Raw genomic sequence first — 23,263 nt, 5'->3', positions numbered from 1 at the left:
AATGTGATATTAATTGTTCTAGATAAGCCTGGCCCACCAGCTTCTGTCAAAATCAAACATATGTATGCTGATCGCGCAATGCTTTCTTGGGAGCCTCCTCTGGAAGATGGAGGTTCAGAAATTACCAACTACATTGTAGACAAACGTGAAACAAGCAGACCTAACTGGGCCCAAGTCAGTGCCAATGTACCCATTACCAGCTGCACAGTGGAGAAACTAATAGAAGGACATGAGTACCAGTTCCGCATTTGTGCTGAAAACAAATATGGTGTTGGAGACCCCATCTTAACTGAACCAGCAGTTGCTAAGAACCCGTATGGTAAGTGCTTTGTGGAATAGTTTCATTTGCCCTGGGTTTTTGTCTATACTTACGAAAGTGAATGTAATTTTCAAATAAATCTCTACAGATGTACCCGGACCTTGTGATCCACCAGTAATTAGCAATGTTACAAAAGACTTTATGACTGTTAGCTGGAAGCCACCAGCTAGTGATGGTGGATCCCCGATAACTGGTTATATACTTGAGAAGCGTGAAACGAAGGCTCTTAACTGGACAAAAGTAAACAGAAAGCCTGTCATTGAAAGAACTGTAAAAGCTACTGGACTCCAAGAAGGAACAGAATATGAGTTCCGGGTGATAGCATTGAATAAGGCTGGACCTGGCAAGCCTAGCGCACCATCTAAAGCAGTGTATGCTCGTGATCCTCAATGTAAGCTAAAAGTCTCAGATATTTTCCTTTATAATTTCCAAATATTATCATGCAGCATTGGGTATGCTGACTTTATGTTGTTTTAATTTCCAGATCCTCCTGGCCCACCTGCTTTCCCGAAAGTGGTTGATACTACTCGTAATTCAATTAGCCTGTCATGGAGCAAACCAGCATATGATGGAGGAAGCCCTATCATTGGTTATCTAGTGGAATCAAAAAGAGCTGACACAGACAACTGGGTCAGATGCAATCTACCCAAGAATTTACAGGCTACACATTTTGTGGTAACAGGGCTGATGGAAGATACAGAGTACCAGTTCCGTGTATATGCTGTCAATAAGATTGGATACAGCGATCCAAGTGATGTTCCTGATAAACACACTGCCAAAGACATTTTAAGTATGTTCACTGAAAACAGATTGCCTTGTTGACTTTTGTTTCAATTCATGGGATGAGTCTCAAAGACAGACTTTGTCACAGGTCACAGGCACAGATTAATTTGGAACATGTTTTTACTCAAAAAATGTGGGCTAGCAGTGGCTAATTTGGAAGAAAACAGGGCACTTAGGAACAGAACAGAATTTGGTGTCTGCTTTTTTCATTTATATGCTTTATAACCTTCTGGCTCCTACGGGATCTTCAAGATTATTTTCTTTTTCTAATCCTAAAATTAGAATTTCCAGATCTCTCATCTTTCTTAAAACTTTCAGTCACCTTCATATCTTTAAATAATTTGAAGTCAAGATTACTATTCTAAGCAGCTGTATGATGCTCTTTGATTGTATGATGCTCCTTGAGAGACATGCTGGCTTTTGTATTCATTTTGCTGCATGTACAGAAGCATTGCTTCACAAAACTGTCTTAGTTAAAGAAAAGCATTAGAGTCCAGGAGGCTCTGAAATTCCTTGGAATTCTAGAGAAACTGATAGCCTTTCTAACAATAATGGTGTAAAGGTAGGGGAAAAAAAAAGGAGGTGAAATTCCTGCAGAAAAGGGTATATTTGCAAATTATCTTCAAATAGGAGTCAGGACACTAGCATCATCACAGGTATAAGAAGTTGGTTAGTGTAGTGGAATGCCTGTAAAAAGGAACTGTTTGTCTTAAAGATGATTCTTTAGTTACATGGGGTTTTTTCTTAAACACGCAGTTCCACCTGAAGGAGAACTTGATGCAGAGCTAAGAAAAGTCCTTGTGTTGCGTGCTGGAGTCACAATGAGACTTTATGTGCCAGTAAGAGGACGTCCACCTCCTAAGATTTCATGGTCTAAAGTGGGTGCCAACCTAAGAGATAGACAAGGATTAGACATCAAGTCAACTGATTTTGATACCTTCCTGCGTTGTGAAAATGTAAATAAATATGATGCTGGAAAATACGTCCTCAGTCTGGAGAACAGCTGTGGCAAAAAGTCATATACCATTGTTGTAAAAGTACTTGGTAAGTCTAAGGGCTTTCCCCATTATAATATATTTGTTAATTTTTTAACTGGTTTTTAAAATTTTGTTACTAAATCAAATACATTGTTGTTGTGTTTATCCAGATACGCCAGGCCCACCCATTAACCTGATTGTAAAGGAAGCATCTAAAGATTCTGCCTTCATTACATGGGAACCTCCTCTAGTAGATGGGGGCAGTCCAATCAAAAATTATGTTGTTGAAAAACGTGATGCAGAAAGAAAGTCATGGTCCACAGTAACAACAGAGTGTCCAAAGACAAGCTACAGGATAACTAACTTAGAAGAAGGCAAATCTTACTTCTTCAGAGTTTTTGCTGAAAATGAATATGGTATTGGTGATCCTTGTGAAACTCGTGATGCTGTCAAAGCTTCTGGTAGGAAAAATTAATACTTTTCATCTATTTTTGAGGTTCAAATAATCCTTATTTTTAGCTTGAATGAAAACTTACTATGCTTTTCTTCCTTCTAGAAACACCTGGGCCGGTTGTGGATCTAAAAGCTTCAGCTGTAACAAAATCCTCATGCAATTTGGTATGGAAGAAACCTATCAGTGACGGTGGAAGCCGTATTTCTGCATATATTGTTGAAGTCCTGATTGGTGATAATAAATGGCAAGAAGTCATGCGGGGAAAGAATCTCCATTTTTCAATGAGAGACTTAAAAGAAGGACAAGAATACACTTTCAGAGTGAAGGCCCAAAATGATGCTGGATATGGAACTCCATCAGAGATCACAATTGTAGCAAGAGATGATGTTGGTGAGAAGCAAGATCATTAATTAAATGCTTTACTTACCCAAATTATATTTTATGCATGCTATCATTACCCTGTATACATAGAAATAAGACACCTTTAAAACAGCATCTTAATTTTACCGCAGAGTTTATGCATAGTGGAATAACTGGTTTCCTTCATTTTTCACAGCGGCACCTGAACTTGACTTAAGAGATCTACCTGATTTGTGCTATACAGCTAAAGAGGGTAGCAATTTCCGTCTTAAAATCCCTATGAAAGGCAAGCCTGTCCCAACTGTAACTTGGAAGAAGGATGAAGACCAGGCAATTACTGAGAGTGGGAGAGTTGCATTTGAATCTACAGCAGTTAACACCACTCTTGTAGTACATGACTGCCAGAAAGCTGATGCAGGAAAATACACAATAACTCTGAAGAATGTTGCTGGCAGCAAGGAAGGCACTATTTTTGTGAAAGTTGTTGGCAAACCTGGCATACCAACAGGTCCAGTGAAATTTGAAGAAGTCACAGCTGATGCCATTACCTTAAAATGGGGCCCTCCAAAAGACGATGGTGGTTCAGAAATCACTAACTATGTTCTAGAGAAGAGAGATAACATAAACAATAAGTGGGTGACTTGTGCCTCTGCAGTCCAGAAAACCACATTTAGAGTTACAAGGCTTCATGAAGGAAATGAATATACCTTCAGGATCAGGGCTGAAAACAAATATGGAGTAGGGGAAGGTCTTAAATCAGAGCCTGTCATTGCAAAACATCCATTTGGTAAGTGTCCATTATAATTTTTGAAATCTAAAAAATTTATTTTAGAGGCGATAATAATTTTTAACATTGCTTCATTTTTTCAATATTGTTCAGATGTCCCAGATGCTCCTCCACCTCCCAATATTGTTGCTGTTCGGCATGAGTCTGTAGCTTTAACTTGGACTGATCCCAGAAGAAATGGAGGTTCACCAATCACAGGTACATCCCCCAAAACCTCCCTAGTATTTCAGTTCTTAATAGTACTTTCTCTCTGTCAAAGGATAAGATAAAAGTAACAGGTGTTTATGCACTAAATTGAGTGATTGATTGATTGATTGACTGATTTCACTGGTTTTCTTCCTATTAAAAAAAAGAAATAAATATTGGGAAAATACTAACTGAGAAACAATGTCTTTGCTCAGAGCCAAAATAAGTAAAGAGGTAAACCCCAACTCACCTGTATGTGTTGGTACTTGGGTCTACAAAATTAGCAATTTCCATTTACAAATACCTCCTCATTGCAATTACATACATCTGTAGTGTATGTCCACATCCATTTCTTAACCCGGTTTTTGGTGCTCCTCTTGCACAATGCATATGCAGCATGCAATGCAGGCAGCATGATGTTTCACAATGCTGTGAGAAATTAAGATTTCTAGAACCACCCCCACATATCTTCATCTCATTATTTATCTTTTAGGTTATCACATTGAAGTTAAAGAAAGAAATAGTCTTCTGTGGAAGAGAGCAAATACCACGCCAATAAGAATGAAAGATTTCAGAGTGACAGGGTTAACTGAAGGTCTAGAATATGAATTCAGAGTAATGGCAATCAATATGGCTGGAGTGGGTAAACCAAGTCTTCCATCTGAACCAGTTGTGGCACTTGATCCTATTGGTAAGTCATCAGGAAAATAAAAAGGAAAATTCTGAAATTTTAAATACCTTTTATTTGACTGCTATTTAATATTTTTTTCTTCTAGATCCTCCTGGGAAACCTGAAGTTATCAATGTAACCAGGAACTCAGTAACACTCATTTGGACAGAACCAAAATATGATGGTGGACATAAATTAACTGGCTATATCGTAGAAAAGCGTGATTTACCCAAAAAGACATGGATGAAAGCTAATCACGTGAATGTTCCAGACTGTGCATTTACTGTAACTGACCTTACTGAAGGCTGCAAATATGAATTCAGAATTAGAGCAAAGAATACCGCTGGAGCTATCAGTCCTCCATCTGAATCCACAGGAACCATAATATGCAAGGATGAGTATGGTATGTAGATGGCATTGAAAAGGTGGAATTTTACTTGAGTAATTACTATCAAATTTCTTTTGTTTCTTAACCCTGTGTTGTTCTTGTAACAATAAGTATTTTTTGTCTTTGTTTTGACAGAGGCACCAAGCATTGTTCTGGATCCTACTGTGAAGGAAGGTTTAACAGTGAAAGCAGGAGAAACCATCACACTGTCTGCTATTAGTATCCGTGGCAAACCACCTCCGACTTCGGCATGGTCAAAAGCTGGAAAAGATTTTAGACCCTCAGAGCTTGTGCACATTGAAACCAAACCAACTTCTTCTACTCTAAGTGTCAAATATGCAGCCAGAAAAGATTCTGGAGAATACACAATCACTGCAACCAATCCTTTCGGCACTAAGCAGGAGACTGTACATGTGAAAGTTTTAGATATTCCAGGACCTCCAGGGCCTATTGAGATCAGCAATGTTTCAGCAGAAAAAGCAACTCTTACATGGACACCTCCTGCAGAAGATGGTGGATCACCAGTAAAATCATATGTTCTTGAAAAGAGAGAAACTAGTCGTCTGCTGTGGACATTGGTTGCTGAAAACATTGAGAGCTGTAGGCATGTTGTTAGCAAGCTCATTCAAGGAAATGAATATGTTTTCCGTGTCTCAGCAGTAAATCAGTATGGCCAGGGTGAACCAGTACAATCAGAACCAGTTAAAATGGTGGATAGATTTGGTAAGTAGAACAAGCTAAGAGATTCCAGTGTGGTTTTATTAATTTCTAAAGACACTGGTTTTTGTTTAACTATGCTTTCTTTTGCCTGAACAGGTCCTCCGGGCCCTCCTGGAAAACCAGAAGTAACAAATGTAACTAAAAATACTGTCACAGTTACATGGAAAAGGCCAGTCGATGATGGTGGAAGTGAAATCACAGGTTACCATGTGGAGCGAAGAGAAAAGAAGGGTTTAAGATGGGTGAGAGCAACAAAGAAACCAGTTTCAGATCTTAGATGCAAAGTAACTGGTCTTCTGGAAGGAAACGAATATGAATTCCGTGTCAGTGCAGAAAACAGAGCTGGAGTTGGACCACCAAGTGATACTTCAAACTCAGTCCTTTGCAAAGATGTTGCATGTCAGTATCATGCTTTTTCTTTTTGGGGGTGGGTGGGATGGGCATTCAGAGAGCATAAAATGACTTCTGCTGTAATTTAATGTTTTATCTTTTATTTGCTTTTCAGACCCACCAGGTCCACCTGCAAATCCAAGAGTGACTGATACCACAAAGACAAGTGCATCTTTAGCCTGGAGCAAGCCTCACTATGATGGTGGTCTTGAAATCACTGGCTACATAGTAGAGCATCAAAAAGAAGGAGAAGATGAATGGGTGAAAGACACAATAGGGACTGCTTTAAGAATCACTCAGTTTGTTGTAGCTCATCTGCAGACCGGAGCCAAGTATAATTTCAGAATCTCTGCCATGAATGCTGCAGGTGTTGGTGAACCAGCAATAATTCCAAGTGTGGAAATTGTTGACAGAGAAGAGATTCCTGACTTTGAACTGGATGCTGAGCTAAGAAGAACGCTTGTTGTTAGAGCTGGATTAACAATTCGGATTTTTGTACCGATTAAAGGACGTCCAACTCCAGAAGTTACATGGACAAAAGATGATGTTTCACTCAAAGGACGTGCCAGTATTGAAAATACCGACTCTTTTACACTCTTGATTGTCACAGAGTGCACCAGATATGATGCGGGAAAATATGTAATGACTCTTGAAAACGCTGCTGGTAAGAAGACTGGCTTTGTAAATGTAAAAGTCTTGGATACACCAGGTCCACCAATAAACCTTAAGCCTAGAGAAATAACCAAAGACAGTATCACCCTCCAATGGGATATGCCTCTGGTAGATGGAGGTTCACGTATAACAAACTATATTGTTGAGAAACGTGAGTCAACTCGGAAGGCATATTCAACAGTTACAACCAACTGCCAGAAGTGTTCCTTCAAGATTCCTAACTTGGCTGAGGGGTGTGAATACTATTTCAGAGTACTGGCTGAAAATGAGTATGGTATTGGTGAACCAGCTGAAACTACAGAACCAGTAAAAGCTTCTGAGGCCCCATCCCCACCTGAGAGCCTTAATATTATGGATGTAACACGGAACTCAGTTAGCCTAGCTTGGCCAAAACCAGAACATGATGGTGGCAGCAAGATCACTGGGTATGTAATTGAAGCACAGAGAAAAGGAACCAACCAGTGGGCACACATCACCACTGTAAAAACGCTGGACTGTGTAGTAAAGAACCTAACTGAAAATGAAGAGTATACTTTCCAGGTTATGGCAGTAAACAGTGCTGGAAGAAGTGCCCCAAGGGAAAGCAGACCAGTTATTATCAAGGAGCAAACAATGCTACCAGAGTTTGACCTCCGTGCTATTTACCAGAAAACAGTCATTGCCAAAGCTGGTGACAATATCAAGATTGAAATCCCTGTACTTGGTCGTCCAAGGCCTACTGTGACTTGGAAGAAAGAAGACCAGATACTTAAGCAAACACAAAGGGTAAATTATGAAAATACAGCAACTGCAACCATACTAACCATCAATGAATGTATTCGAAGTGACAGTGGTCAATATCCACTGTCAGCTAAAAATATTGTTGGAGAAGTTAGTGAAGTAATCACAGTCCAGGTTCATGACATACCTGGACCACCTACTGGACCAATCAAATTTGAAGAAATTTCATGTGATTTCCTAACATTCTCGTGGGAGCCTCCTTTGAATGATGGTGGTGTACCAATAAGTAATTACATTGTAGAAATGCGTCAGACTGACAGTACCACATGGACCGAATTGGCAACAACAGTGATACGTACTACATTTAAAGCCATTCGTCTCACTACTGGAGTTGAGTATCAGTTCCGTGTTAAAGCTCAAAACAGATATGGAGTTGGTCCAGCCATTACTTCAGAGTCTGTAGTTGCCAACTACCCATTTAAGGTACCTGGGCCTCCTGGCACTCCTCAGGTGATCGCAGTAACCAAAGAATCCATGACCATTAGCTGGAATGAGCCAGTTACTGATGGTGGAAGCCCAATACTGGGATATCACATTGAAAGAAAAGAGAGAAACAGCATTGTTTGGCAGACTGTAAGTAAAATGTTGGTGTCAGGAAATATCTTTAAATCATCTGGACTTACCGATGGCATTGCATATGAATTCCGTGTTATAGCAGAAAATCTAGCTGGAAAGAGTAAGCCAAGCAAGCCATCTGAGCCTGTGTTTGCCCTGGACCCAATAGATCCACCTGGTAAGCCAATACCTCTGAACATTACAAGACATGCAGTTACACTGAAGTGGACTAAACCAGAATATAATGGAGGTTTTAAGATAACTGGCTACACTGTTGAAAAAAGAGACCTTCCTAATGGCCGTTGGCTGAAGGCTAATTTCAGCAATATACTAGAGACTGAATTCACTGTAAGTGGTTTGACAGAAGATGCTGCCTATGAATTCCGTGTCATTGCTAGGAATGCTGGTGGAGCTGTTAGTCAGCCCTCAGAGCCATCAGATGCAATCACTTGCAGAGATGACATTGAAGCACCAAGGATAAAAGTGGATGCTAAATACAAGGACACCATAGTGCTGAAAGCAGGGGAAGTTTTCAGACTTGAGGCTGATGTTTCAGGTCGCCCTCCACCAACTATGACATGGACAAAGGGAGAAAAAGAACTTGAAGACACAGCAAAATTGGAAATAAAAATAGCAGATTTCTCTACCATTCTCATCAACAAAGATTCCTCAAGAAGAGATGGTGGTGCTTATACGCTTACTGCAACAAACCCTGGTGGCTTTGCCAAGCATATCTTCAATGTTAAAGTTCTTGATAGACCTGGTCCCCCAGAAGGGCCTTTGGCTGTGTCTGAAGTCACTGCAGAAAAATGTGTGCTGTCATGGCTACCCCCACTGGATGATGGAGGTGCAAAGATTGACCATTATGTGGTTGAAAAACGTGAAACAAGTAGATTGGCATGGACATCTGTAGGCACAGAGGTTCCAGTGACAAAACTGAAGGTTACTAAATTGTTGAAGGGCAATGAGTACGTGTTCCGAGTTATGGCTGTTAACAAATATGGAGTTGGTGAGCCTCTGGAATCAGAGCCTGTTCTGGCAGTAAATCCATATGTTCCACCTGATCCACCTAAGACACCTGAAGTAACAGCAATTACAAAGGATTCTATGGTTGTGTGTTGGGGCCATCCTGATTCTGATGGTGGGAGCCCAATAACTAACTATATTGTGGAACGTCGAGACAAGGCTGGTCTACGGTGGGTGAAATGTAACAAAAGAGTTGTTACTGACTTACGTTATAAAGTGTCTGGACTGACAGAAGGCCATGAATATGAATACAGAGTCATGGCAGAAAATGCTGCTGGTGTCAGTGAGCCAAGCCCAACCAGTCCGTTCTACAAAGCCTGTGATACTGTATTTAAGCCTGGTCCCCCAGGCAATCCTCGTGTTTTGGATAGCAGCAAGTCCTCTATTACAATAGCTTGGAACAAACCAATATATGATGGTGGTTCAGAGATCACAGGTTACATGGTTGAGATTGCACTACCTGAAGAAGACGAGTGGAAGATTGTAACTCCACCAATGGGTCTAAAGGCCACTTCTTTTACCATCACTGACTTGAAAGAAAATCAAGAGTATAAAATACGGATATATGCTATGAACTCTGAAGGTCTTGGGGAACCTGCTCTTGTTCCTGGCACTCCAAAAGCTGAAGAAAGAATGCTGCCTCCAGAGATTGAACTTGATGCAGAACTACGTAAAGTTGTAACTATTAGAGCTTGCTGTACTCTGAGACTCTTTGTCCCAATTAAAGGAAGACCAGCACCTGAAGTAAAATGGACAAGAGAACATGGGGAATCTTTGGATAGAGCGAGCATTGAATCAACAAGCTCTTATACTTTACTTATTGTTGAAAATGTAAATAGATTTGATAGTGGCAAATACATACTGACAATTGAAAACAGCTCAGGCAGTAAGACAGCATTTGTGAATGTCAGAGTTCTTGATACTCCAGGGGCACCTCAAGATTTGAAAATAAAGGAAGTTACAAAATCCTCAGTTACACTCACTTGGGAACCTCCTCTCATAGATGGTGGCTCTAAAATAAAAAATTACATCGTTGAAAAACGTGAATCAACAAGAAAAGCTTATTCAACTGTTAATGCCAATTGCCACAAAACCAGCTGGAAAGTTGATTCACTGCAAGAAGGCTGTAACTACTACTTCAGAGTCTTAGCTGAAAATGAGTATGGAATTGGCCTTCCAGTGGAAACTTCAGAATCCATAAAAGTGTCAGAAAGACCACTTCCACCAGGAAAAATAACTTTGTTGGATGTGACAAGAAATAGCGTGAGCTTATCTTGGGAAAAACCGGAACATGATGGTGGTAGCAGAATTCTGGGCTATATTGTAGAAATGCAAAGCAAAGGCAGTGAAAAGTGGTCAACCTGCGCTACAGTAAAAGTTACTGAAGCCACAATCACAGGATTGATCCAAGGTGAAGAATACAACTTCCGTGTTTCAGCTCAGAATGAGAAAGGTATCAGTGATCCTCGCCAGCTGGGTATACCAGTTGTTGCAAAAGATCTTGTGATCCCACCAGCTTTCAAACTACTGTTTACTACTTTCAGTGTTCTAGCAGGTGAGGACTTAAAGGTTGATGTTCCTTTTGTTGGTCGACCCAAACCAGCAGTGTCTTGGCATAAAGACAACGTGGCATTGAAGCAGACTACAAGAGTAAATGCAGAAAGCTCGGAAAACAACACAGTGTTAACAATAAAAGAAGCATGCAGAGAAGATGTGGGAACATATTTAGTTAAACTTACAAACTCTGCTGGTGAAGCAACTGAGACACTAAATATTGTTGTCCTTGACAAACCAGGACCTCCAACTGGACCAGTAAAAGTAGATGAAGTAACAGCAGACAGTATTACCATTTCCTGGGAGCCACCCAAGTATGATGGTGGTAGCTCTATCAATAATTACATTGTAGAAAGAAGAGACACTTCCACCACCACATGGCACATTGTGTCAGCTACTGTTGCAAGAACAACTATAAAAGCATGTCGTTTAAAGACCGGCTGTGAATATCAGTTCAGAATCGCAGCTGAGAATAGATATGGGAAGAGTACGTATCTCACCTCAGAGTCAATAATAGCCCAATACCCATTTAAAGTTCCTGGTCCACCTGGAACTCCTTTTGTAACAAATATCTCAAAAGACAGCATGGTGGTACAGTGGCATGAACCAGTCAATGATGGCGGCAGCAGGATCATTGGTTATCACTTGGAGCGCAAAGAAAGAAACAGCATTCTGTGGGCTAAACTGAATAAAACACCTCTTCCAGATACCAAATTCAAGACAACTGGCCTTGAGGAAGGTCTTGAATATGAATTCAGAGTCTCTGCAGAAAACATAGTGGGAATTGGAAAGGCAAGTAGAGCATCTGAATGCTATACTGCACGTGACCCATGTGACCCTCCAGGTCGTCCAGAGCCTGTAATTGTCACAAGAAACTCAGTAACACTCCAGTGGAAGAAACCGATATATGATGGTGGAAGCAAAATCACAGGCTATGTTGTTGAAAAGAAAGAATTACCTGATGGCCGTTGGATGAAAGCAAGCTTTACAAATGTTATTGATACTCAGTTTGAAGTAACTGGTCTAGTTGAAAACCAGAGATACGAGTTTCGTGTTATAGCACGAAATGCCGCAGGTGTTTTCAGTGAACCATCTGAGAGCTCAGGGGCAATTACAGCAAGAGATGAAGTAGAACCACCTCAAATAAGTATGGATCCAAAATTCAGAGACACTATTGTAGTGCATGCTGGTGAGTCATTCAAGCTTGATGCTGATATTCATGGCAAGCCATTACCTTCCATTCAGTGGTTTAAAGGCGACCGTGAGCTGACAAGCACCGCTCATATGGAAATAAAATCTACTGATTTTGCAACAAGCCTCAGTGTGAAGGAAGCCACACGAGTTGACAGTGGGCAGTATGTACTACTGGCAAAGAATGTTGCAGGTGAAAAGAAGGTTCCTGTTAATGTCAAAGTTCTTGATAGACCTGGACCTCCAGAAGGACCTGTTGAGTTTACAGGTGTTACAGCTGAGAAATGCACACTATCATGGAAACCTCCACTACAAGATGGTGGTAGCGATATTTCACACTACGTTGTAGAAAAAAGGGAAACCAGTCGCTTGGTGTGGACTGTCGTTGACTCAAATGTGCAAACTCTGAATTGCAAAGTTACAAAACTTCTAGAAGGAAATGAGTATGTTTTCCGCATCATGGCAGTAAATAAATACGGTGTTGGTGAACCTCTTGAGTCTGACCCAGTAGTTGCAAAGAACCCATTTGTTGTGCCGCTTCCTCCAAAGGCTCCTGAAGTCACAGCCGTTACCAAGGATTCTATGATAGTTGTTTGGGAAAGACCAGCCTCAGATGGCGGCAGTGAAATCCTGGGCTACGTCCTTGAAAAACGAGATAAGGAAGGTATTCGCTGGACAAGATGTAACAAACGCCTGATAAGCGAACTGCGATACAGAGTGACTGGCCTAATAGAAAATCATGATTATGAGTACAGAGTTTCAGCTGAAAATGCTGCTGGTCTTAGTGAACCAAGTCCACCTTCTACTTATTACAAAGCATGTGATCCTATTTACAAGCCAGGTCCACCCAATAATCCTAAAGTTACGGATGTTACAAGATCTTCAGTTTTTCTTTCATGGGGTAAACCTATATACGATGGTGGCTCTGAAGTTCAGGGATACATTGTGGAAAAATGTGATGTAAGTGATGGTGAATGGGCAATTTGTACCCCTCCAACTGGAATTAAGAATACTCATATGGAAGTAGAAAAATTAGTAGAAAAACATGAGTACAAATTCCGCATATGTGCAGTTAATAAAGCAGGAGTTGGAGAGCATGCAGATGTTCCTGGTTCTGTTATTGTAGAAGAAAAGATGGAGGCACCAGACCTTGACCTTGACATGGAATTAAGGAAGATTGTAAATGTGAGAGCAGGAGGTTCCTTAAGACTGTTTGTTCCCATCAGAGGTCGTCCAACACCTGAAGTAAAATGGGGTAAAGTGGATGGTGACATCAGAGAAGCAGCTATTATTGATACCACTAGTAGCTTTACTTCCCTTGTTCTAGATAATGTTAACAGATTTGATAGTGGAAAGTATACTCTGACCTTGGAAAACAGCAGTGGAACGAAGTCTGCCTTTGTCAGTGTAAGAGTACTGGATACCCCAAGTGCACCTGTTAATTTAAAAATCAGAGAGATCACGAAAGACTCTGTTTCACTTTCATGGGAGCCTCCTCTCTTGGATGGTGGAGCAAAAATAAAGAATTTCATTATTGAAAAGCGTGAAGCAACAAGAAAGGCATATGCAGCTGTTGTAACAAACTGCCATAAGACTTCATGGAAAGTAGATCAGCTTCAGGAGGGCTGCTATTACTTCTTCAGAGTCTCTGCTGAGAATGAATATGGAATTGGCCTCCCTGCAGAAACCAGTGACCCAATTAAAGTTGCTGAAGTTCCACAGCCTCCTGGGAAAATAACAGTGGATGATGTCACAAGAAACAGTGTCTCGCTAAGCTGGGCAAAACCTGAACATGATGGTGGTAGCAAAATCATACAGTATATTGTTGAAATGCAAGCAAAGGGTAGTGAGAAGTGGTCAGAGTGTGCTCGTGTTAAAACACTTGAAGCAGTTGTTACTAATCTAACTCAAGGGGAAGAATATCTTTTTAGAGTAATGGCTGTAAATGAAAAGGGTAAGAGTGATCCTAGAGCACTTGCAGTTCCAATAGTTGCCAAAGACCTGGTGATTGAACCTGATGTAAGACCTGCTTTCCACAGTTACAGTGTTCAGGTGGGACAGGACCTAAAAGTAGAAATACCAATTGCAGGTCGGCCTAAACCAACTGTTACCTGGGTTAAAGATGGCCAGCCATTAAGGCAGACAACAAGAGTCAATGTTAGCGATTCAGCTGATCTCACTGTACTGAATCTTAAAGAAACTAGCAAAGAAGACAGTGGCACTTATGAAATCACTGTGGCTAATGTTGTTGGGCAGAAGTCTGCCTCTGTTGAAATTATTACCCTAGACAAACCTGACCCTCCAGCTGGACCTGTGAAGTTTGATGAAATAAGTGCAGAAAGTATTACCCTGTCATGGAATCCTCCAGTGTACACAGGCGGCTGCCAAATCACCAACTATGTTGTTCACAAGAGAGATACAACAACCACCGTATGGGATACAGTTTCAGCTACTGTTGCAAGAACTACACTGAAGGTGACTAAACTGAAAACCGGTTCAGAATACCAGTTCAGAATATTTGCTGAGAACAGGTATGGGCGGAGTTTTGCATTGGAATCTGCACCGGTTGTAGCACAGTATCCCTACAAGGAACCAGGACCTCCTGGCACACCATTTGTGACAACAGTTACAAAAGACTCCATGGTTGTACAGTGGCATGAGCCAGTAAATGATGGTGGCAGTAAAGTGTTGGGCTACCATCTTGAGAGGAAGGAGAAAAATAGCATTCTGTGGACTAAAGTAAACAAGACTATTATTCAGGACACAAGTTTTAAGACAAATAACCTTGAAGAGGGAATTGAATATGAGTTTCGAGTTTCTGCAGAAAATATTGTTGGTGTAGGCAGAACAAGTAAAGTTTCTGAGTGCTATGTAGCTCGTGATCCATGTGATCCTCCAGGTCGCCCAGAAGCTATAATAATAAAAAGAAGCTCTATTACTCTACAGTGGACCAAACCAGAATATGATGGTGGAAGTAAGGTTACCGGTTATATTGTAGAGAAACGTGACTTACCAGATGGTCGGTGGATGAAAGCGAGCTTCACAAATATCATTGAAACTCAGTTCACTGTAACAGGACTTACTGAAGACCAAAGATACGAATTTAGAGTAATTGCAAAGAATGCTGCAGGTGCAATAAGCAAACCTTCTGACAGTACAGGACCCATAACAGCAAGGGACGAAGTTGATCTTCCACGAATTTCAATGGATCCAAAGTACAAAGACACTATTGTTGTAAATGCTGGTGAAACATTCAGACTTGAGGCTGATGTTCATGGAAAGCCATTACCAACCATTAAGTGGTATAAAGGAGATAAAGAGCTTGAGGACACTGCTAGATATGAAATAAAGAACACAGATTTCAGTGCACTAATAATTGTAAAAGATGCTATTAGAGTTGATGGTGGTCAGTACATTCTAGAAGCCTCTAATGTTGCGGGAACAAAGACAGTAACAGTAAATGTAAAAGTCTTGGACAGGCCAGGACCTCCAGAGGGCCCAGTCCAAGTGACAGGAGTTACAGCTGAAAAATGTGCACTGGCATGGGGTCCTCCTCTTCATGATGGTGGCAGTGATATTTCTCATTACATTGTAGAGAAGAGAGAAACTAGCCGCCTGGCATGGACTGTGGTTGCTTCAGAAGTTTTACCTACAATGCTAAAAGTAACAAAACTCTTGGAAGGAAATGAATACGTCTTCCGTATCATGGCAGTTAACAAATATGGGGTTGGTGAGCCATTAGAATCTGTGCCAGTAATGATGAAAAATCCATTTGTGGTTCCTGGACCACCAAAAGCCTTGGAAATTACCAATATCACAAAGGATTCTATGACTGTCTGCTGGACCAGGCCAGATAGTGATGGAGGTAGTGAAATCGTAGGTTACATTGTAGAAAAGAGAGACCGAGCAGGCATCAGATGGATAAAATGCAATAAACGCCGCATTACAGATTTGCGGTTAAGAGTTACCGGTTTAACAGAGGATCATGAATATGAATTCAGAGTTTCTGCTGAAAATGCTGCTGGAGTTGGTGAACCAAGCCAAGTTTCTCCCTACTTCAAAGCTTGTGACCCAATGTTCAAGCCTGGCCCACCTACAAATGCCCATGTTGTGGATACCACCAAAAATTCAGTTATGCTTGGTTGGAGTAAACCTATTTATGATGGTGGTTGTGAAATCCAGGGGTACCTTGTAGAAATCTGTAAAGCAGATGAAGATGAATGGTCACTTGTTACTCCACAGACAGGTATACGTGCCACTCGATTTGAGATCAAAAAGCTTATTGAACATCAAGAATACAAACTACGAGTGTGTGCTCTTAACAAGATTGGTGTGGGAGAGGCTGCATCAGTTCCTGGTACTATTAAACCAGAAGACAAACTTGAAGCTCCAGAGCTTGATATTGATTCAGAGCTAAGGAAAGGGATAGTGGTTAGAGCTGGTGGGTCTGCTAGGATTCACATACCATTCAGGGGACGACCAACACCTGACATCACATGGTCCCGAGAAGAAGGCGAATTCTCAGAAAAAGTTCAGATTGATAAAGGCATAAACTACACACAACTCTCAATTGACAACTGTGATAGAAATGATGCTGGAAAGTATATTCTCAAGCTAGAGAACAGCAGTGGTTCTAAATCTGCATTTGTTACAGTGAAAGTCTTGGACACGCCAGGACCCCCGCAAAACTTAGTGGTAAAGGATATAAAGAAGGATTCTGCTGTATTATCTTGGGAGCCACCGATTATTGATGGTGGTGCAAAGGTAAAGAATTATGTGATAGACAAGCGTGAGTCAACCAGGAAGGCATTTGCGAATGTAAGTGCTAAGTGTGGCAAGACTAGTTTTAAAGTTGAAAATCTTACAGAAGGAGCAATTTACTACTTCAGAGTTATGGCTGAAAATGAATATGGAATTGGTGTTCCAGTTGAAACCAAGGATGCTGTCAAAGCCTCAGAGCCACCTTTGCCTCCTGGGAAAGTAACACTCACTGATGTGACTCAGAGAAGTGCATCACTTACGTGGGAAAAACCTGAGCATGATGGAGGTAGCAGAATTTTGGGATACCTTGTTGAAATGTTGCCTAAAGGAACAGAAAAATGGAGTGTTGTTAGTGAGACCAAAACTTGTAATGCAGAGGTGTCTGGTTTGAGTCCAGGACAGGAATATCAATTCCGTGTGATTGCCTACAATGAAAAAGGCAAAAGTGATCCCAGAGCACTTGGAATTCCTGTGATAGCTAAAGACTTGACTATTGAGCCAAGTTTCAAATTGATGTTTAATACATACAGTGTACAAGCTGGAGAAGATCTGAAGGTAGAAGTACCATTTATAGGCAGACCCAAACCTACGATTACTTGGACAAAAGATGAGCAGCCATTGAAACAGACAACCAGATTAAATATTCAGAATACAACAACATCAACTATTTTGCATATAAAAGAAAGCAACAGAGAAGACTTTGGTAAATATACAGTAACAGCAACAAATTCAGCAGGTACAGCAACAGAGCACCTGAGCATAATCGTACTAGAAAAGCCTGGCCCACCACGAGGACCTGTCCGCTTTGATGAAATTAGTGCGGACTTTGTTGTTTTATCATGGGATCCACCTGATTATACTGGTGGCTGCCAGATAAGCAACTATATAGTAGAAAAGCGTGACACAAGCACTACCACTTGGAACATCGTGTCAGCAACAGTTGCAAGAACAACCATAAAAGCAACAAAGCTTAAAACAGGTTCTGAATACCAGTTCAGGATTTCTGCTGAAAATAGATATGGAAAGAGCTCTCCTTTGGCTTCTAAATCAGTTGTTGTGCAATACCCCTACAAGGTGCCTGGACCACCTGGAACCCCATTTGTTACAGCAGCTTCCAAGGACCATATGATTGTACAATGGCATGAACCAGTTAATGATGGAGGAAGCAAAATTCTTGGCTACCATCTTGAGCGTAAAGATAAGAACAGCATTCTTTGGACAAAACAGAACAAGTCACTTATTGTGGACACCAAATATAAAACAGATGGCCTTGAAGAAGGTCTTGAATATGAGTTCAGAGTTTCTGCTGAAAACATTGTTGGCATTGGCAAAGTCAGCAAAGTATCAGAACTGTATGTTGCCCGAGATCCTTGTGACCCACCTGGCCGCCCAGAGGCCATTGTTGTTACAAGAAGTAATATCACACTGAAGTGGAAAAAGCCAGAATATGATGGTGGAAGCAAAATAACTGGTTATATTGTAGAAAAGAAAGAACTGCCAGATGGTCGCTGGATGAAAGCCAGCTTTACAAATGTGTTGGAAACAGAATTTACAGTAAGTGGTCTTGTTGAAAACCAACGATATGAATTCAGAGTAATTGCAAGAAATGCAGCGGGTTGCTTTAGTGAACCATCTGAAAGTACAGGACCTATTACTGCCAGAGATGAAATTGAAGCACCAGGAGCTTCACTGGATCCTAAATACAGAGATGTCATTGTTGTTCATGCTGGTGAAACCTTTGTTCTTGAAGCTGATATCCATGGGAAACCTATTCCTGACATTACATGGTCAAAAGATGGTAAAGACCTTGAAGAAACAACTGCAAGAATGGAAATTAAATCTACCATTGAGAAAACAATTCTCACTGTCAAAGACTGTATAAGAGTAGATGGAGGTCATTATACTCTTAACCTCAAAAATGTTGGTGGCACCAAATCTATACCAATCACTGTAAAAGTGCTTGACAGACCAGGACCTCCAGAAGGACCTTTGAATGTTACAGGTGTCACTGCAGAAAAATGCTACTTGTCATGGTCTCCACCTTTACATGATGGTGGTTCTAGTATCTCTCACTATATCATTGAGAAGAGAGAGACAAGCAGGCTTTCCTGGACTCAAGTAGCCACAGACGTGCAGGCTCTTAATCACAAAGTAACTAAACTCCTTCCTGGCAATGAATACATTTTCCGCGTAGTAGCAGTGAATAAATACGGAGTTGGAGAGCCCTTGGAATCTGAACCAGTTGTGGCTCGTAATCCATACAAACCCCCTGGTCCTCCTTCAACACCTGAAGTTTCAGCAATCACAAAAGATTCTATGGTGGTAACATGGGGTCGCCCAGAAGACAATGGGGGAGCTGAAATTGAAGGTTACATACTTGAGAAACGAGACAAAGATGGTATCCGATGGACCAAATGCAATAAGAAAAGGCTGACAGACTTGAGATTCAGAGTAACAGGTCTAACTGATGGGCATTTCTATGAATTTAGAGTGTCTGCTGAAAATGCTGCAGGGGTAGGGGAACCCAGTGAGCCATCCATTTTCTATCGTGCTTGTGATATATTATATCCACCAGGTCCACCTAGCAATCCAAAGGTTACAGATACTTCCAGGTCATCAGTTTCCCTTGCCTGGAGTAAACCCATTTATGATGGTGGTGCTCCAGTTAAAGGCTATGTAGTAGAAGTAAAAGAAGCTGCTGCTGATGAATGGACTACCTGCACCCCACCAGCAGGCATACAAGCAAAACAGTTCACCGTGACAAAGCTAAAAGAGAACCAGGAATATAACTTCCGCATCTGTGCTATCAACTCAGAAGGAGTAGGAGAACCTGCCACTATACCTGGTGCAGTCTTAGCAGAGGACAAGATTGAACCTCCTGAAATTGAACTTGATGCAGATCTCAGAAAAGTAGTCACTGTACGTGCTAGTGCTACTTTACGCCTGTTTGTCACCATCAAAGGAAGACCAGAACCTGAAGTTAAATGGGAGAAAGCAGAAGGAACAATTAGTGAGAGAGCTCAGATTGAAGTCACCAGTTCCTACACAATGCTGGTCATTGACAATGTCAATAGATTTGATAGTGGTAGATACAATCTTACTTTAGAGAACAACAGTGGCAAAAAATCTGCTTTTGTTAATGTCAGAGTGCTTGATACACCTAGTGCACCTCTAAACCTGACAATCAGAGAAGTGAAGAAAGATTTTGTAACTTTAGCCTGGGAAGCACCACTAATTGATGGTGGAGCTAAAATTACCAATTATGTAGTTGAAAAGAGAGAGTCCACGAGAAAGGCATATGCCACAGTTACAAGCAACTGTACAAAGAATTCCTTCAAGATTACTCAGCTACAAGAAGGATGTAGTTATTACTTCCGTGTTCTAGCTGTAAATGAATATGGGGCTGGTTTACCAGCAGAAACTGCTGATCCAGTTAAGGTGTCTGAACCACCTTCTCCACCTTCAAAGGTCATTCTTGTTGACGTGACTCGCAGTTCTGCTTCAATTAAATGGGAAAAGCCAGAGAGTGATGGTGGTAGTAAAATTACTGGTTATATAGTAGAAATGCAGAGTAAAGGAAGTGTAAAATGGAGTGCATGTACACAGGTGAAAACACTGGAAGCAACAATAACAGGCTTAACTATGGGAGAAGAGTACAGTTTCAGGGTTATTGCTGTTAATGAAAAAGGAAAAAGTGATCCAAGAGAACTTGGTGTCCCAGTCATTGCAAAAGATATTGAAATCCAGCCATCTGTTGAGCTCCTGTTTAATACATTCACAGTGAAAGCTGGAGATGATCTTAAGATTGACATTCCGTTCAGAGGGCGACCTCTTCCCACTGCTAGCTGGAAGAAGGATGGGAATCCCTTAAAACAGACAACCAGGGTAAATGTTCAGACATCAAAGACTTTAACTTCACTGTCCATCAAGGAAGCTACAAATGAAGATCTGGGGCATTATGAATTACATCTTTCAAATACTGCTGGATCAACAACAACTTCTCTAACTGTAATTGTCCTTGATAGACCAGGACCACCAACTGATGTTAAAATTGATGAAGTTAGTGCTGATAGTGTAACTCTGTCCTGGAAGCCTCCAGCATATGATGGTGGATGTCATATTAGCAATTACATAGTGGAAAAGAGAGATACTACCACAACAACATGGGAGGTAGTATCTGCAGCAGTTGCAAGAACATCAATTAAAGTATCTCGACTTGTCACTGGATCTGAATATCAGTTCCGTGTTTGTGCAGAAAATCGCTATGGGAAAAGCACTTACACTAATTCTCCTTCTGTTGTGGCAGAGTATCCATTTAAGCCTCCAGGTCCACCTGGAACACCTCGTGTGGCACATGCAACTAAATCTTTCATGATTGTAACTTGGCAGGTACCTGTTAATGATGGAGGTAGCGTAGTACTAGGATATCACTTGGAGCATAAAGAAAGAAGCAGCATTCTTTGGACAAAAGTTAACAGGAGCCTCATAACTGATACACAAATGAAAGTTACAGGTCTTGATGAAGGGCTGATGTATGAATATCGTGTGTATGCAGAAAACATTGCTGGAATAGGCAAATGCAGCAAAGCATGTGAACCAGTTGCTGCAAGAGATCCATGTGATCCTCCTGGTCAGCCAGAAGTTACCAATATTACAAGAACATCTGTCTCATTGAAGTGGACTAAACCAGAATATGATGGTGGAGCTAAAGTAACAGGATATATTATTGAACGCCGAGAACTACCAGATGGTCGTTGGTTAAAATGTAATTTTACTAATGTGCAAGAAACATACTTTGATGTAGGTGGACTTACAGAGGACCAGCGTTATGAATTCCATGTGATTGCAAAGAATGCTGCTGGACTCTTCAGTCAGCCATCTGAATCAACTGGACCTGTGACTGTTAAAGATGATGTAGAGGCTCCAAGAATTATGATGGATGCTAAATTCAGGGATGTTGTAGTTGTGAAAGCTGGAGAAGTGTTTAAAGTCAATGCTGATGTTGCAGGACGGCCAATACCAGTGATTTCATGGACAAAGGATGGCAAGGAGCTTGAAGGAAAAGCTAGAGTTGAAATCGTCTCAACAGATTACACTACTGCAATAACCATTAAGGACTGTATCCGAGGTGATTCAGGACAGTATGTACTAACATTACAGAATGTTGCAGGAACAAAATCTTTGGCAATTAACTGCAAAGTACTTGATAGACCTGGTCCACCTGCAGGTCCTTTAGAAATAAATGGCCTTACTGCTGAAAAGTGCCATTTATCATGGGGACCCCCTCAAGAAAACGGTGGTGCAGATATTGATCATTATATTGTGGAAAAACGTGAGACCAGCAGAATTGCATGGACACTTTGTGAAGGAGAGCTTAAAACAACATCTTGTAAAGTGACAAAATTACTGAAGGGTAACGAGTATATTTTCAGAGTGATGGGAGTTAACAAATACGGTGTTGGTGAGCCTCTAGAAAGTGTTGCTATCAAAGCCCTAGACCCATTTACAGTTCCAAGCCCACCTACATCTTTAGAGATCACCAGTGTGAGCAAAGATTCAATAACTCTCTGCTGGGCAAGGCCTGAGTCTGATGGAGGCAGTGAGATCTCTGGCTATGTAATTGAAAGGCGTGAGAAAACCAGCCTAAGATGGATTCGTGTAAACAAAAAGCCAGTTTATGATTTAAGAGTGAAGTCACCAGGTCTCCGTGAGGGATGTGAATATGAATTCCGGGTTTATGCAGAAAATGCTGCTGGTCTCAGTCTCCCAAGTGAAACCACACCATTGATTAAGGCAGAAGATCCAATCTTCTTGCCATCGCCCCCGTCTAAACCTAAGATTATGGATTCTACAAGGTCAAACATCACAATTGGTTGGACAAAGCCACTGTTTGATGGAGGTGCTCCAGTAACAGGATACACCGTTGAATACAAGAAAACTGATGAAACTGACTGGACAACAGCTATTCAGAATTTAAGAGGCACAGAATATACAGTAACTGGGTTAACATCAGGCTCTGAGTATGTTTTTAGAGTGAAATCCATTAACAAAATGGGTGTCAGTGAACCAAGTGATGTCTCAGAACCTCAGGTGGCAAAAGAAAGAGAGGAAGAACCTGCCTTTGAAATTGACAGTGAAATGCGGAAGACTTTAATTGTGAAGGCTGGTGGATCTTTCACAATGACTGTTCCTTTCAGAGGCAAACCAGTCCCAAATGTAACATGGAACAAACCAGACACTGATCTCCGTACACGGGCAAGCATTGACACTTCAAGTAATTGTACATCTCTTACTATTGAAAAAGCAACAAGAAATGATTCTGGAAAATACACATTAACGTTGCAAAACATCCTGAACACTACTACCTTGACTTTAATTGTCAAAGTTCTTGATACGCCTGGCCCGCCATCCAATATTGCAACAAAAGATGTAACTAAAGAATCTGCTGTGTTATCTTGGGATGTTCCTGAAAATGATGGTGGAGCACCTGTAAAGAACTATGTAATTGAAAAACGAGAAGCTAGCAAAAAGGCGTGGGTCACCGTGACAAACAACTGTCATCGCCTGTCCTACAAAGTGACTGGTTTGCAAGAAGGTGCCATTTACTACTTCCGCGTCTCCGGAGAAAATGAATATGGTGTTGGTGTGCCTTCTGAGACCAAAGAGGGAACAAAAATAACAGGTATGTTT

General features: G+C 41.1%; 1 protein-coding gene across 32 annotated transcripts in view; it reads left to right on the top strand.

Annotated features, from left to right (window-relative positions):
- Positions 1 to 23,263, top strand: part of TTN (titin) — a 239,931-nt gene that overhangs the window by 187,966 nt on the left and 28,702 nt on the right. For all 32 annotated transcript variants that reach the window (XM_088058544.1, XM_088058541.1, XM_088058539.1 and 29 more), the window contains 13 exons: positions 23 to 319; positions 408 to 710; positions 804 to 1,109; positions 1,859 to 2,146; positions 2,250 to 2,540; positions 2,636 to 2,923; positions 3,090 to 3,680; positions 3,774 to 3,878; positions 4,360 to 4,557; positions 4,643 to 4,939; positions 5,060 to 5,647; positions 5,741 to 6,043; positions 6,150 to 23,255. In XM_088058544.1, coding sequence (XP_087914670.1) covers positions 23 to 319; positions 408 to 710; positions 804 to 1,109; positions 1,859 to 2,146; positions 2,250 to 2,540; positions 2,636 to 2,923; positions 3,090 to 3,680; positions 3,774 to 3,878; positions 4,360 to 4,557; positions 4,643 to 4,939; positions 5,060 to 5,647; positions 5,741 to 6,043; positions 6,150 to 23,255 — 20,961 coding nt within the window. The remainder of the gene's footprint in view (positions 1 to 22; positions 320 to 407; positions 711 to 803; positions 1,110 to 1,858; positions 2,147 to 2,249; positions 2,541 to 2,635; positions 2,924 to 3,089; positions 3,681 to 3,773; positions 3,879 to 4,359; positions 4,558 to 4,642; positions 4,940 to 5,059; positions 5,648 to 5,740; positions 6,044 to 6,149; positions 23,256 to 23,263) is intronic.

Source organism: Pseudopodoces humilis, chromosome 8 (assembly GCF_049639895.1).
Source record: "Pseudopodoces humilis isolate 2021_Gansu_Grassland_sample_001 chromosome 8, ASM4963989v1, whole genome shotgun sequence".
NCBI lineage: Eukaryota > Metazoa > Chordata > Aves > Passeriformes > Paridae > Pseudopodoces > Pseudopodoces humilis.
This window is presented reverse-complemented; position numbering and strand designations above follow the sequence as displayed.